This window comes from Rhodnius prolixus, unplaced genomic scaffold, assembly GCF_049639745.1.
Source record: "Rhodnius prolixus isolate KJV_2025 unplaced genomic scaffold, Rpr scaffold_10, whole genome shotgun sequence".
Classification (NCBI taxonomy): Eukaryota; Metazoa; Arthropoda; class Insecta; order Hemiptera; family Reduviidae; genus Rhodnius; species Rhodnius prolixus.
In genome coordinates this window covers 12788786-12802473 of record NW_027411615.1, presented here as the reverse complement: position 1 = coordinate 12802473, position 13688 = coordinate 12788786, and the positions used below count along the sequence as shown (strand labels likewise).

The 13688-nt window shown below is 29.9% G+C and overlaps 2 protein-coding genes across 4 annotated transcripts; one reads left to right on the top strand and one right to left on the bottom strand.

Annotated features, from left to right (window-relative positions):
* Positions 1–627: 627 nt before the first annotated feature.
* LOC141457274 (metaxin-1) lies at positions 628–7064 on the bottom strand. Of its 2 annotated transcripts, none has more exons than XM_074134013.1 (7): positions 6924–7064; positions 6635–6781; positions 6239–6342; positions 5984–6149; positions 5629–5863; positions 5192–5340; positions 628–800 (listed from the first exon to the last, which is right to left on the bottom strand). In XM_074134013.1, exons 1-7 carry the CDS (start codon positions 7011–7013, stop codon positions 717–719), a joined length of 975 nt encoding a protein of 324 aa, XP_073990114.1. In that variant the 5' UTR covers positions 7014–7064; the 3' UTR covers positions 628–716. The 2 variants fall into 2 exon arrangements, with proteins under 2 accessions (XP_073990114.1, XP_073990113.1); XM_074134012.1 differs by lacking the exon at positions 628–800 and adding an exon at positions 1538–1698.
* Positions 7065–7361: 297 nt separating this feature from the next.
* On the top strand, positions 7362–13394 carry bys (Bystin). Of its 2 annotated transcripts, XM_074134011.1 has the most exons (8): positions 7362–7497; positions 7569–7754; positions 9398–9539; positions 9923–10072; positions 10667–10893; positions 10980–11188; positions 12251–12506; positions 12625–13394. In XM_074134011.1, the coding sequence occupies exons 1-7, from the start codon at positions 7369–7371 to the stop codon at positions 12471–12473; spliced, it is 1266 nt and encodes a 421-aa protein (XP_073990112.1). In that variant the 5' UTR covers positions 7362–7368; the 3' UTR covers positions 12474–12506; positions 12625–13394. The 2 variants fall into 2 exon arrangements, with proteins under 2 accessions (XP_073990112.1, XP_073990111.1); XM_074134010.1 differs by having other exon boundaries at positions 12251–13394.
* The last annotated feature ends 294 nt before the right edge of the window (positions 13395–13688 follow it).

Here is a 13688-nt window from a genome sequence, read left to right as displayed (position 1 = left end):
CACAGCTTTTTTTCGTTTGCAATTCTCAACATCCAATCAACAAAATTAATTCATTTCCTATCATATATGTTACTATGTATGAATATAGAATAATACGTAAAAGAAATGACCGGAGATTTCGAGTAGTATAGCTTCTCTTTAAAATAATTTTATTATTTTTCAGTTAATGTGTCAATAAAAAGTTTTGTCATGTTGGAACCCCACTGCTAAACAAACAAAGCTTTGTTTTTGAATTCAAGCAAATTGGGAGATTAATTAATTTTTGCTCAATAATATTTATGTCATTGGTTCACATGAATAAGGTTCACAAAAATATTGCCTTTTTTTTTTTAACTTGAACGAACGCACTTAAGAGATCTCTTTAGCACCATATGAACTTAATCAAATAAGATGTAATTGCTCTCGAATTACTCCAATTGAAGAGGTTGTATTTTAGGAATTGCAGATTAAAAGTTTAAGTAAAGATAAATATTTTAGGAATTTTTTATTTACTTATCTCTTCTAATTTAAAAAAAATTGCAGAAAATTATACTGAATGTAAATTACACTAAATATTTATTCATTCCTCGTAAACTGAAGAAAGATTGGGAGAATTCAAAAAAATAATTTTAAAATCAACTAAAATAATAGAGTATGACAAGTTTTTATTAATCCAGTTAATTAACTGCATTAACACAAATGCAAATTATATTTATATATATGGAAATGACTAGGACTTAATTTTCTTCTCCATAATCTTCAGGCGGTTCGAACAGCAAAAGCTCCTCATCTACACTGCTTTTGGCATCAATATGAGGATTCTGAAAAAATATTTTAACCTAAATTAATGAATTAAAACAAAGTAGGTAAAAACAAATCAAAAATACTGTATTATAATTTTTAAAAAAATAAGAAAACCAAATTCTGATTCAGGTTCGCTTTTGTTTCCAAGGGCATCAACAGAAAATTAATCACGAAAATAAAGGAAGCTGTTCTGTATTATGAGGAAAGTAGGAAAAAAAAAATAAAAAAGGGAATAAATACCACAAAAACCACAGAAGTAAAAAAAATCAATCATTTGTAGATTGTGGAAAAATTGAAAGACAATATTTTTTGGTAAAGCCAACAAAATATTTTTTTCAATTTAACAAATAATATAAAAATTAATTATTTAAAAGTTTTTTTCCTCCTTTCACAAGAGCTAAAAAAATATTGTTTTGATAAAAGACAGAAGTGACAATCTGTAAATAAAAATAATGGAGTAAACTTAACTCCATCTGACAAATTCCACATTTTAAAAAACACACTGTTACTTCTAAATTCGATAAGAACAGATCTAAGAATTCGATAAAGATTACAAATTTGTTAAATTTAAATTTAGTTTATAGAGTTGGTTTGTAAGGTTTTTGTGAATATCTCGTTTTAAAGAACAAGACTATCAAGTTTTTTTCCACAATGTGCTCTTGAAATAAGTCAGTTACTTCATTCAATTTAATTATAAATAAAGTAGAATTTTTATGGAGTATAAGTCTAATTAAAATAAACGAATCAAAACATATTAAAAAAAATGTACTGTATATTTAATTTTGTAAATATTTAAAAGTATATTTGTTGTGTATTTGTTTAAGAATTGGTCATTTTCTTCCAGTCCCATAGAAGACTCAGCCGAACATTAATCGGTTCGGATTTTCTTTTCCAAAACTTCCAACTGTATGGGATCTAAAAAAACTTGCAGATTATTTTAGTGTTAATATTAAAACTTAACAGAAGTACTAGCTAAACAGGTATTTGTTTTTTTTCCCCCACTATTGTAGTTAAAAGGAAGGGTGACCCTGCCAAAACTGGAACGGTGACCATGTCAAATTTGTGAAACAGAGTATTCACATTTTGGGAACCCTGATTCTGAAAAAGTAGTTTATAGATGTAAATAATTCAGCAAGTATAGTGAGCGACGGATAGATACTACAATATAAATGATGATAGATTGAAGTCCGTAACTGGTCAGGGATATAATATACCTTTGTTCTAAGACGGATAAAAACAATGATAGTTTATAGAAATGGTGTGTAAGGATTTTTGTGAATATCTCGTTAAAAATTTATTCTCTAAAAATTAAAATAAATTCATTTGTTTTAGGTGCTTCTAGGAGGCTAGATAATTAGGTTTCGATAACGGAAAATCCACTTTTTGGCATGGGTAGATTTTTTAATTTTTTTGCTATTTCTTTTAGAGAAGGCTTGTACCACATCCATTACAATTTTTTACATAAATTAGATTAATCCTTTAGCAAAGTACTTCTCACCTCTTATCCAAGGGAGATGTCAATAGTGATATACAGAGAGAAATGGGTAGAAATGTAAAACGGATGGAAAGAAATGGTTACTACCCAAGTGTAACATTAGCTTATAAAACTATGTTGACGATATATAAGTAGTCCCAGGCTATGTAGGCGATAGACTTTACGGGTATAGGCGGCTAAAATCACCTAATTCTTGATACATAAAGCAGATCTATCCTACACCTTAAATTGAATTTATCTTGGTAAAATTTAGTTTATGGGCGTATATTGTGGAGTGAAGAAGTTAGGCTCTTTACTATTACTAAAAAGGAAAGTACTAATTGTTTTAGGGAAAATTCTAAAAATTGATTTCCACATTCTGAAACTGAAAAATCTATCTGTAAAGAAGTAACTCCGGTTGACCAATCATTCTTTAATAATAGAATGTTACACGTTTAATTATAATTAATATTTAACGGATCTTAAACTTCATGCATTACAGTAAATGAAACTTTAGAAAAATGGCAATAAATTTCTTACCCCTAAAAAGAAAAGTGCCCATGGGAAGTTTTTCAGAAAAAATATTTATAACAAAAGTTATAGAACAGTTTATGTGCTATTAGTTTAAAATAAATCGTACGTGCTTTACTTGTAATTTTTTTTTTTTAAATCTAAAAATCGATTTAGTGAAGGGGTATTTCCGATTGACCAATTTTACTCAAATACGGATTTTTTTTTTCTTATTTAAACCTAATTAACGTTTTAGTAAGTACATATATTACAGCAAACAGGCATTTTACCAGATTCACCCACCACCCCCTAACCAAAAAGTGTCCTTAATCGAAGTATTTCAGTAAAATGTTTCCATTAAAAGTGTGAATATTCATACTCACACGACTTTTATTTAAAATAATTTTTACTATTTATTATATATATATATATATAGAATAGAATAGAATAGTGTTTTATTAAATATAGGTACATTAAAAATATAATAATACAAAAAAATAACACTTATAGGACAATGGACAATCTGTCCGTCTGTCAAGTTAGCCAATAACATACATACAAACCTAAAATGCTCTCCTTACTATTCATCATTATTATTATTATTATTATTATTATTATTATTAACCAAAGATAAACTAAATTAACTCCATTAAAGCACTTGAAAAAGAAAACTAATGTACAAAATGAAAATTAAAATCCAATCAATTAATAAACACACCAAATTTATAATAAACCTTTTCTGGGGTATTAAACTCTAAATAACTAAAAAATGAACTTAACTAATTTCCTTATTCATTATCAATTAAAAATTTCCTATATACCGCCGCCCTGGTCACAAACTGAAATACTGCGTACCAGTTTCCGCCGTTTAAAAGGTCGACCACTTCCCCTTCAGAGCACCGCACTTTCCCAAACCATCTCAGTCTATACTCCCTCAGGATATTTCCGATTGACCAATTTTACTCAAATACGGATTTTTTTTTTCTTATTTAAACCTAATTAACGTTTTAGTAAGTACATATATTACAGCAAACAGGCATTTTACCAGATTCACCCACCACCCCCTAACCAAAAAGTGTCCTTAATCGAAGTATTTCAGTAAAATGTTTCCATTAAAAGTGTGAATATTCATACTCACACGACTTTTATTTAAAATAATTTTTACTATTTATTATATATATATATATATCTACTATTTATTTGTATATTACACATTTTATAAAGGGGTTTTCTTGGCTGTAAGTTGTAAAGAACAAATAAATATTTTCCTTTACACTATACAAGCACTCCAGCTAAAATTAGAATAGGTGCAAATCTGTGCCCTTTGTATATGTATATATTCAATAAATTAGGAGTCAACTAAATGTTCTTCGTCAGTGTTAATTTCAGGTATTGAAAATTTCTAGTTTATTTTATCAGAGTAAGCTGTATCTAAGTAGTTGTTCTTTTTACTTTTTTTTATATCATTATTCAGCATTTTAATTATTTTCGAGTAACTCAGGATGTAATGGTTTTAATTTGATGTTTCTTAATTTTTGTAAATTGTTGTACATTTGCAGGACAGTCTCCTGCCACAAGATATATCTTCCTTTAGGCAAATAAAATATATGTATTATTATTTTATAAAGAGGTACTTTCGTTTGAAGAATTTGCAAAAAGCTTGAAATTTTAGCAACATATTTAACCCTCTTTAATAGTGCAAAAGTGAAAGGACCGTACATTAAAGACAAGTGGCACTTTAGAGGAAATTAACACATTTCTTTTCTCTGAGAGACCCTCAATCAAATGTTCAAGATTTCAAAAAAAGTTGTATATTTATATATTTATTTATTATCACTATTTGACGTTTCAATAACATTGTGAGGAACATTATTTTTGAGAAAATCTCAAAATACTGAACAACTATTCGGTAAAGTGGCACTTTCGGTCATCCAATTTTATTTAAGTTTTAATTTTTGTTTTTCCAAATTTGATTCTACCATTACACCTAATATATTACCATTATATTGCTGGCGAGACAGTACAATTAACGATAAGGGCATCTTTCATTAAATAGGTTTCCTGATATAGGTGCAAAGATCTAATGCTGACGTTGGATATGCTATATTCATAAACAGAGACCGACTTCGACGAACGTTTCTTTCTAAACTATCAATCTCTGTAATTTTTTTGCACTGTTCAGCCCATGAAGGTGCCTTCCTCTATACGGCATTTGTTAAGCAATGCGCAATTTTTAATGTTATTTATATCTTTTCAAGAGATGATAAAAGCATAAATCAAAAGTTTAGGTGGTCTATGTAAGAAACACAGTAGTTCAATGGAGGATTAACAGGAAAATCTGTGAAGCCTTCTGTTAAAGTAAGAAAATTCTTACTAAAATATCCGTTAATATCTCTCTTTATTTATAAAATTAACCTTGCCTACCTGAACAATTCCTGCAGAAACGGCGTAACTTAACATAGCAATAACAGCGAATAAAGTTGCAAAAAATTGATTTCTTCTCTTATTAGGAAATTCAGTATCATTTGATCCAACATTAGACTTAGCTTCGTTTCTTCTTTGCGTTTCGTAATCTAGAAAAACAAAAAGTTAGCTAAACAACATTCAAATGAATCTTAATGTGATTGATATGCGAGTGATATGACAGTTAACTCGTCTCAGAGACGAATATTGCCCAAATTGATATGTTGAACAAATCTCTGAAGATGGATGAATATCAGAGATATGTCCGAAAAAAAGCATGCTACGGAGACGAATAAAATAAGAAATATTGTTTTAGCAATGTAGACCCAATACGTATTCAAGAATGCATGGTATGAAATAATACACTAAAAAAAAATTATATAAAAACAAACATTAACCTTGGCAATCTTTTGGAAAATAACGCTGCAATATTCTAATCACAAACTTCTGCAAATTATGGCATTCTTTAAGATGATTCTGTAATAACGTATTTTTGAAAGGAACTTTTAAAAGTGGTGCAAGATAAGCAAATAATGTAGCATCAATTGAAGTTGGATGAGCACCAAACATAAATTCAGATGAATCAAGCCGAACTGAAAGTGATGTAAGACATTTTGAAGCATCACTGTACACCTAGAAAATTAAGATGTTAAGATTCTTCGGCTGCTTTTAAACTTGTTAACATTCAGTTAATATTTTACATTAGTATTTTGTTTTTACATTTCATTAACATTAAGAAATTTAATTTCCTACTTTGGTCTCAATATTATCTTGGCTTCCAAGAGAGTCAAAAAGTGCTTCCATAACAGAATTTGCATGATTCTTAAACTTTCTAGGATAATAAAAATTAAAAGGAAAAGGTAACGCTTTTGCATACCAAGGCTTTGTTAAGGTAGTGAAATTTTTTTCATCAATCCACCTGGAAGCAAAAGAAGAGAAAACAATATTTCTTTGATACACTTCTTATAGCAAATTACAACTTTCTTATGTATTAATTACTATCCTCACCAAGTGTACAATATCGCTGGATATAACTTTTCCTTTAACATGTTAGTGTACGCCTCAGCTTCGGCTAATTGTTTCTTTGATAAGCCTTCATCCGGTGACATATTCTGAAAGAACAAAGTAATTCATTATTTGGATGTGTGGAAGAAAATCATCATAAATATTCCTAAGATTTAAATTGTTAAAATCCAAAAAGGTTCATTTTTCCAAGTTGCTGTTATTAGACCAATTCCAATTTGTGACTCTTAATTTTATACTATACTCTGTGAATAAAATAAGACTGGCAAGTTCCAGAGAAGTGAAGGAAAAAACAGGCATTTTAGTCCATACATAATAAATTATTATGTATTTGGCTAGAATAATAAGAAAAACAAATTATTAGATTTTGAAAATATTCACTTTGAATTTGAGAAGTGCTTGTAAATCATCAAAATCCGTTATATCTCTACTCCCGTAATGAGCAACTGGCAATGCTCCATTTGGAGTCCAGAATGGGTTGTTAGTCTTTTTTACATCAAACTCTAGATTTGAAAAACGTGTACAAGCCTGCAAATCAATAACGAAGTTCAGATTAAATATTAAATGAACCATGCTATTATTATTCGTTAGAAATAGCAGAATAAATAAGATTAGAAAATTATATTAATTCTGACTATAGATAAAGATAACAAAATACATTTAGACTCACCATGAACCTTAAACATTCAATATCAACTGAAGGAAGGCCCCAGTCTCCTTTCCAAACATCTAATTTGATGGTTGGACATTTTAGAGCCATTTTTCCTTTTTTTTAATACAATTATTAATATTCATTCATATTTGGCAAAGGAACTGATTATAATAAGAGTTTCTTAAACTTTTCGGTCTTGTAATTTTACATAATGGCCTTAACTTGATAAGAAGGAATTGTGAGAATTACCAATTGTTATTACGAAACGCGAGTTGCATCGGTGATTATTTAGAAACATGTTTCCATGGTTCCAGAGATTTTAAATTGCAGTTGCTTAACACGTGCTACACAGTACACAACATACAATACATATAAAATTATTGGCAAGAAGTGTAACCTTCACGATTGTAACCTACGGTTGTTATTGTTACCCTAAAAGTAACACGTGACAGTAGATAGAAAAATGGGAAAAAATAAGAAGATTAAACCATCGTTGAAACTGATGAAAATTCCTTTAGAAGAACAACTAAGTGATAATTTGCAAGTCAAGAATCGAAACAAAGTTCGTTCCAGAAAGGATAATGACGAAGAGGTCAGTAACGTTTTGCCTTGTAAAATCAACTCTTCTTATTGAGGAGCTTATTAATTTTTATTTTCATTTAGTTTGTGGATTCACGTTTATCAGAAAAAATTCTCAGTGATGCCAGAAAACAGCAGCTCCAAATTGAGGAAGAAGTTGATGAAGAATCAAACCAAAGGATTACTTCCCTATCAGAACCTGGAGAGCAGGAAATAGCATCTGATGAAGAACAGCTTCCTTTAGATGGAGCTGATTATTATGACAATATTGTAAGTATTACATTGTAAAATGAAGTCATGAGTGAAATGAAGTGTGTCTAAATTCACATCATTAAATCTGAGATCCATTTACATCTTGAATCCGGGTAGGATATGGTAAATTATTGTAAGAAACGTTTGCATGACCTGCTAAGCTAATTTAATCTATTCCTCTTTTTTGAGTGGGTGTCAAAAAAAGAAAGGGTTATACGTAGATGCATTAATAGGGTACTAATTTTGTCTGCCTGAAATAGGAGGGCATTAAAATTAATATTGAGCACATTATAGGTTTTACTGCTATTGAAAATTATTAATTTGAAATTTCTTATGTTTCTTTAAGGTCTGAGATATGTGTTAGGCTAGAACAGTGAGATCTTAAACGTCACGATGGCGTATGTACTTCTGGCTAATTTTTTTTCCATTAATATTTATTTTTTATGCATTAAAACTATACGGAAAAAAATCGTTATTAGTACATTCAATATCGGTTCAACACGAAAACAATCTGACAAGTGCTTTTTTTTTAGCTGCTTTTGTTTATTTTATTGTTAAAATGCTAATAAATAGTTTCCTTTGCCAACATCCGATTTATCTGGTAATAAAGGAAATTCTTCCAGCTGCCCGGCATCCTTTCTCGTCGACTTTCAAGCACTACCTTATCCTTAGATCATATCTCACTGATCGCTATGTGCTGGTCGTCCGAGCCAATACCTTTTCTCCTATATTTTATATCCTTGCTTGGTGTCCCGCAAGAGAGCATTCCCGTCTTTTATATTCAGTATAATCGGCCGTCCTAACACCTTCACTTTCACTTACGCTGATGATTCAGCCATCCTCTCCCCTAGTAATGATTACGTCATCTCAAAGCTAACCTTAATACCCTAGAATACAGGAATTGAGAAAAAATCAAAGAACCTGGTGTTCTCATAAACCAAAAAATCCTTTCCTGTATATATTTCAGCTATAGGTAAATATAGATATCCTAACCTAGGACTACATCTACACGAACCATTATCTTGGAATCCTCATACTCGACTTGAACTTGAGTAAATTACCGACACAGAAAGCTAGAAAGACTTAGAAAAGTGGTATAAATTTAAATTGACTAACAAAAGACAACTGTATATTTCACTATTAGTCCCTATATGGACGTTCAGGCACGAATTATATTGACAAACAGACAAAGATGTATCGTATTCTATCCCTACAATCCAAAATCCATCCACCTCAGTCAATGCACCCTTTTACGTATCTAACCTAAACATTCATACGACCTGTGACCTTTGTACCCGATTTATTCATATCCCGTCAACTGAAATTCCATTCCAAACTAGCTCCTCATTCTGATCGGCTCGTCCAAGCCCTCTCTCCCACTGTCCCTTAACCCGCCTAGACGTCTTAAGCCACGCGACTATCTGGAAGCCTACCAGAGAGGCAGTAGCACTTCATAACGCCATAATGGTCTATTACGTCTGACATCGCTGGATAGCCGTCGTTCATGAGACCAAGTAATGTGCGGACCAGTCTTAAGCCAAAGCATATCCCTCGCAGATGGCTCTGTAACGAATGTACTCTGCCTTGAGAAAAATCAGTCAAATACTTTTTAAAAATATATTATTCAAAACATTTAGAAAATTACGATTCCTATTTTTAAGGAAATTAATGAAGAGGATGAGAAAGCTCTGGAAATGTTTATGAGCAAAAATCCTGTTCCAAGGTTTACACTTGCTGACGTGATTAGGGAGAAAATCACAGAAAAACAAACAGAAATTCAAACCCAGTTTTCTAACAACGGAAGTGAGTTTCTTTTACTAATTTTCATTAACTTTCAAGTCGTATCTTTTAATTTATTCTTTAGTAGCACTATCTTATTTTAAAAAAAAACCAATTTTTATTTTCTTTACTTCAGAATAAGTACATGTAGTTTATGTATGCTGTGACTACCCACACAGACTAGAAAGAAAATTTATTAAGAAGTAGGAAACTGCTTGCTTTGATGAAGAATTCAATATGTGATAATGTCTAGTGCAGCAGTCCAAATCAAATCATAATTTTTAGATTAATTTTATTAAATTTCTTTCTTTTAATATTTAACGATCATTCAAAAAAAGATGTGTAGTAAAATATCTCTTTAGTGCTTTCAAACGTACATTCAAGATTAACATTGGATTTCTTGCTAGGCGTGCAGTTACAAGATATTAACCCAAGGGTGAAGGCTATGTATGAAGGAGTGAAAGAAGTATTGGCTAAATATAGATCTGGTAAAGTTCCTAAGGCATTCAAAATCGTTCCAAAACTTAGGAATTGGGAACAGATATTGTATCTTACAGGTAATTTCATAACCATTTTTAGAAAAATTGTTATAAAAATTAAAAGCCAGTTGAAAAACTCAAAAGACTTCCTTTTTCTGCAACTATTACATTTAATTTACTAATTATCTTGAAATTAGAACTAATGTATGTACTAGTTCTTAATTTATCAGGAAATAAAAAGTACAGTCCTTAGTAAAGACCAGAGAGTTTTTTTTGTGCTATAAGCTTCGTTTATCATCCTTCTATACTTGTTCGTACTTCATTACACTGGTAATGAATAATCCGTATTAAAAAAAATACAAAAAACTAAAATTTTCTTTCTTTGAAAAATTATTACTACCTACTTATTTTCCAGGCGTTTTGTGAAAGAACTAGTTTTTTTTTGTTTTTTTTTGCAATATAAATTATTCAATATTCTGGCTACATATATATAGTAAAGTAATGCCTATTTTTTCAGGCGTTTCTTTCTCTGGTTGCAATGATTACTAATTAATTCATTCATTTTTGTTACTTAAATTTTACTAAAAGTTTAGTATTCCTTCATCATACTCGAGAAAAATTACAAAAATTATTTATACCGCATTTGCAATTATATGACGATTTTTTTTCCAGAGCCATCAGCTTGGTCAGCTGCATCCATGTACATGGCTACAAGAATATTCGCTTCTAATTTAAAGGAAAAAATGGCTCAAAGGTTCTATAATTTAGTATTGTTACCCCGGATTCGAGATGATATTGCCGAATATAAAAGGCTGAACTTTCATCTCTACCAAGCATTAAGAAAAGCTCTCTTTAAGCCAGGTGCATTTATGAAAGGAATATTGTTACCTTTATGCGAGGTTGTTATTTTGTATTTTTTCATTAATATACGGTTAAAGGTGAAAATTGCGAAGTAGATGAATTAATTTTCTGATTTTAAATCTAGAGCGGAACTTGTTCATTGAGAGAAGCAATAATAATTGGTTCTGTATTATCGAAAAATTCTATACCAATGTTACATTCAGCTGCAGCAATTTTGAAAATTGCTGAGATGGAGTACAATGGAGCAAATTCCATATTTTTAAGAGTTCTCTATGATAAAAAATACGCTCTACCTTATAGAGTAGTCGATGCATCAGTATTCCATTTCTTGAGGTAAGTTTTTGTAGTAACAATCATTTCATTATTCACTTTGTGTCAATTTCGCTTAGTATATTCATATTAGCGTATTATTTTGATACACAATCCTAATATTATAAAAATCATGTAAACATACGACTTTCTATGCAATTTTATGTCGACATATTCTACTAATATTGAAGTTTACCGAAAGCAAATAAAGTTATCTTTAACTATCTTGGTGGCTAGAGCCTTCCTTAAATTATTTTCAAGAAAGTAGGAGAACACAACGCTACCAGCCAAAAAGAATTTTTTTTTTTTATTATCAACCACTCGTAGAACCCCTAAAAAAGTTTCTTGAATTTTTTTTAGCTATTATGATATTTATTGTGTTAAGACTTTAACTTGCCAAATTTAATAAAACATTGAGAAATCTCTCCTTTAATGACTTGCTAATAGATTTTTTTATTTTAAATATAGCAGTCCTTTATGTCTCATAATAATAGTGGAATCGGGTATTCTACAAAGGTGGCATTTTAGAGTGGTTTAAAAATGAAGCCTCTTGAGAAGCTGCAGAAAAATTAATGTTTCAAACAAAAGAAGTAGATCTTAAGCAGATAAATGGTTTTCGAATTTTTAAAAAAAATAATGTTTTCGAGAAAACATCGAAAAACTAAAATTAATAAAGATGCTCTTCCAGATGACAGATTTTACACGAAGTTTGTAGTCCCAAGTCTTACGATATTTCCAGTAAAACCATAATTTCTATTATTTGGACGATTGCAATACTTCTTTTATTGGTCTATCTTTATTTCTTGCAATAGCTTGCCTACTATTTTATATTTTTATCTTTTAAAATTCATTCTCTTACGTTGCGACCTTCTGCCTTGGAGCAAAAACTCTTCTTTTTTTTTTATCACAATTGGCTATTTTTGCGAAATTTTATTTTGTTTTTTAAAATATTAACTTACCAACTTTTGTTGATTACAATCAAAGCAATAATTTCTTTATCACTTGACGTGAGTTTATTCCCTTGTTTGGCTTTTAGTAAGGTATTTATTTAACATTATTATAATATAATTAATTATTGAATTATAGGTTCGAAAGAGATTCCCGAGAAATGCCAGTACTATGGCATCAGGCTTTACTGACATTTGTTCAACGTTATAAAAGTGATATAAGTTCTGAACAACGGGAAGCACTTTTGAAACTTCTTCGACACCAGAGTCATCCTACCATTACGGCAGAAATTCGTAGGGAACTGCAGAATGCCACCTGTAGAGACGTGGAAATGAATGAACCTCTGTCAATGGAGCAGTGAATTTTTCCTCATTGAGACAAAACGGATGAAAAGGTGCTGTACAAAAAATCTATTAAGACGTCAAATATTTTTCTGTTGCGTGCGCTATTTTTAATTGATTTGTCAAGTAACATGGTTTAACAGTTTGTAAAACCTTTTTATAACATTGTAGATTTCCGAGTTGACCAAGTTCTTGATGCGGGAAAAAAAATTATTGATCTCCCTCAACCAATTTTTTTTAACCAAGTTATCCTGCGTTTCATTAAGCTATTAGAATTGAGTACATCAGAAAAAAAAAGTATTAAAATTGTTAACCACTAAGCGTTCATAAATGTGAGACGATTCTTGGGATTCAATTCTTTTCCAATGATTAAAAGTAAAGGGCTAAACAGCTCTGTTAAATGTAAATACATATGAAAAAGCATAGAAATTGACTAATCAGCCCAACTTAGAGCTATCATACATTTATATTATAATTTTCTGTAATTACATTCTTAATACGATTAAATATGTATATATTTATGTACTTCATGTATGTAGTAATATTAAATATTTTTAATCAATTTATCCTTAATCATCTCCTCACAATGTTACATCTATAAAAAACAGATATTTTGCATAATGTTTAGGATAGGCTATTATCATTCAGGTATGTAACTAATTATTTGGGTATATAATTTCTTTAATGTAATCTATTATATGGGCATCTAATGTTATTTATGTATAACATAGGAATGAAATATTATTGCAAGTAACTCTTTATTAGTTATTAAATGTGTGTAATTTGTGCTCACGAATTCTGCTATAAGACTAATTCAAGATAGGTCTTTCGTTTTAACTTCATGATTTAAATTACATTAGTAGAGCTAATGTAATTTAAAATAATAATACGTCACATTTATAATTAATGTAGCTTAAAACAATAGTAATGATAATAAAGCTGTATCGTACATATTATCTTCATTTTAACAAATTATATTATGTGTGAAAGTGGCTAGCATAACAGCTGTAAAATCTAGTAAATTCTGAAAAGAAAAGAATTATGAAAATTTTAATTCAAGTAAAATTATTTAAAAATCAATTGTTGAAGAATTTCCAAAAGTACAATCGATTTTTGCTTATTAATATTTTCTTCAAGGATTCATAAAAATATCGTTCAAAGGGAAAGTTAAAAGTCTTAGAGAAACCCCATAATAGTAAGAGTAGAAAAATTTAGATAAAACGTAAGCTTTTACG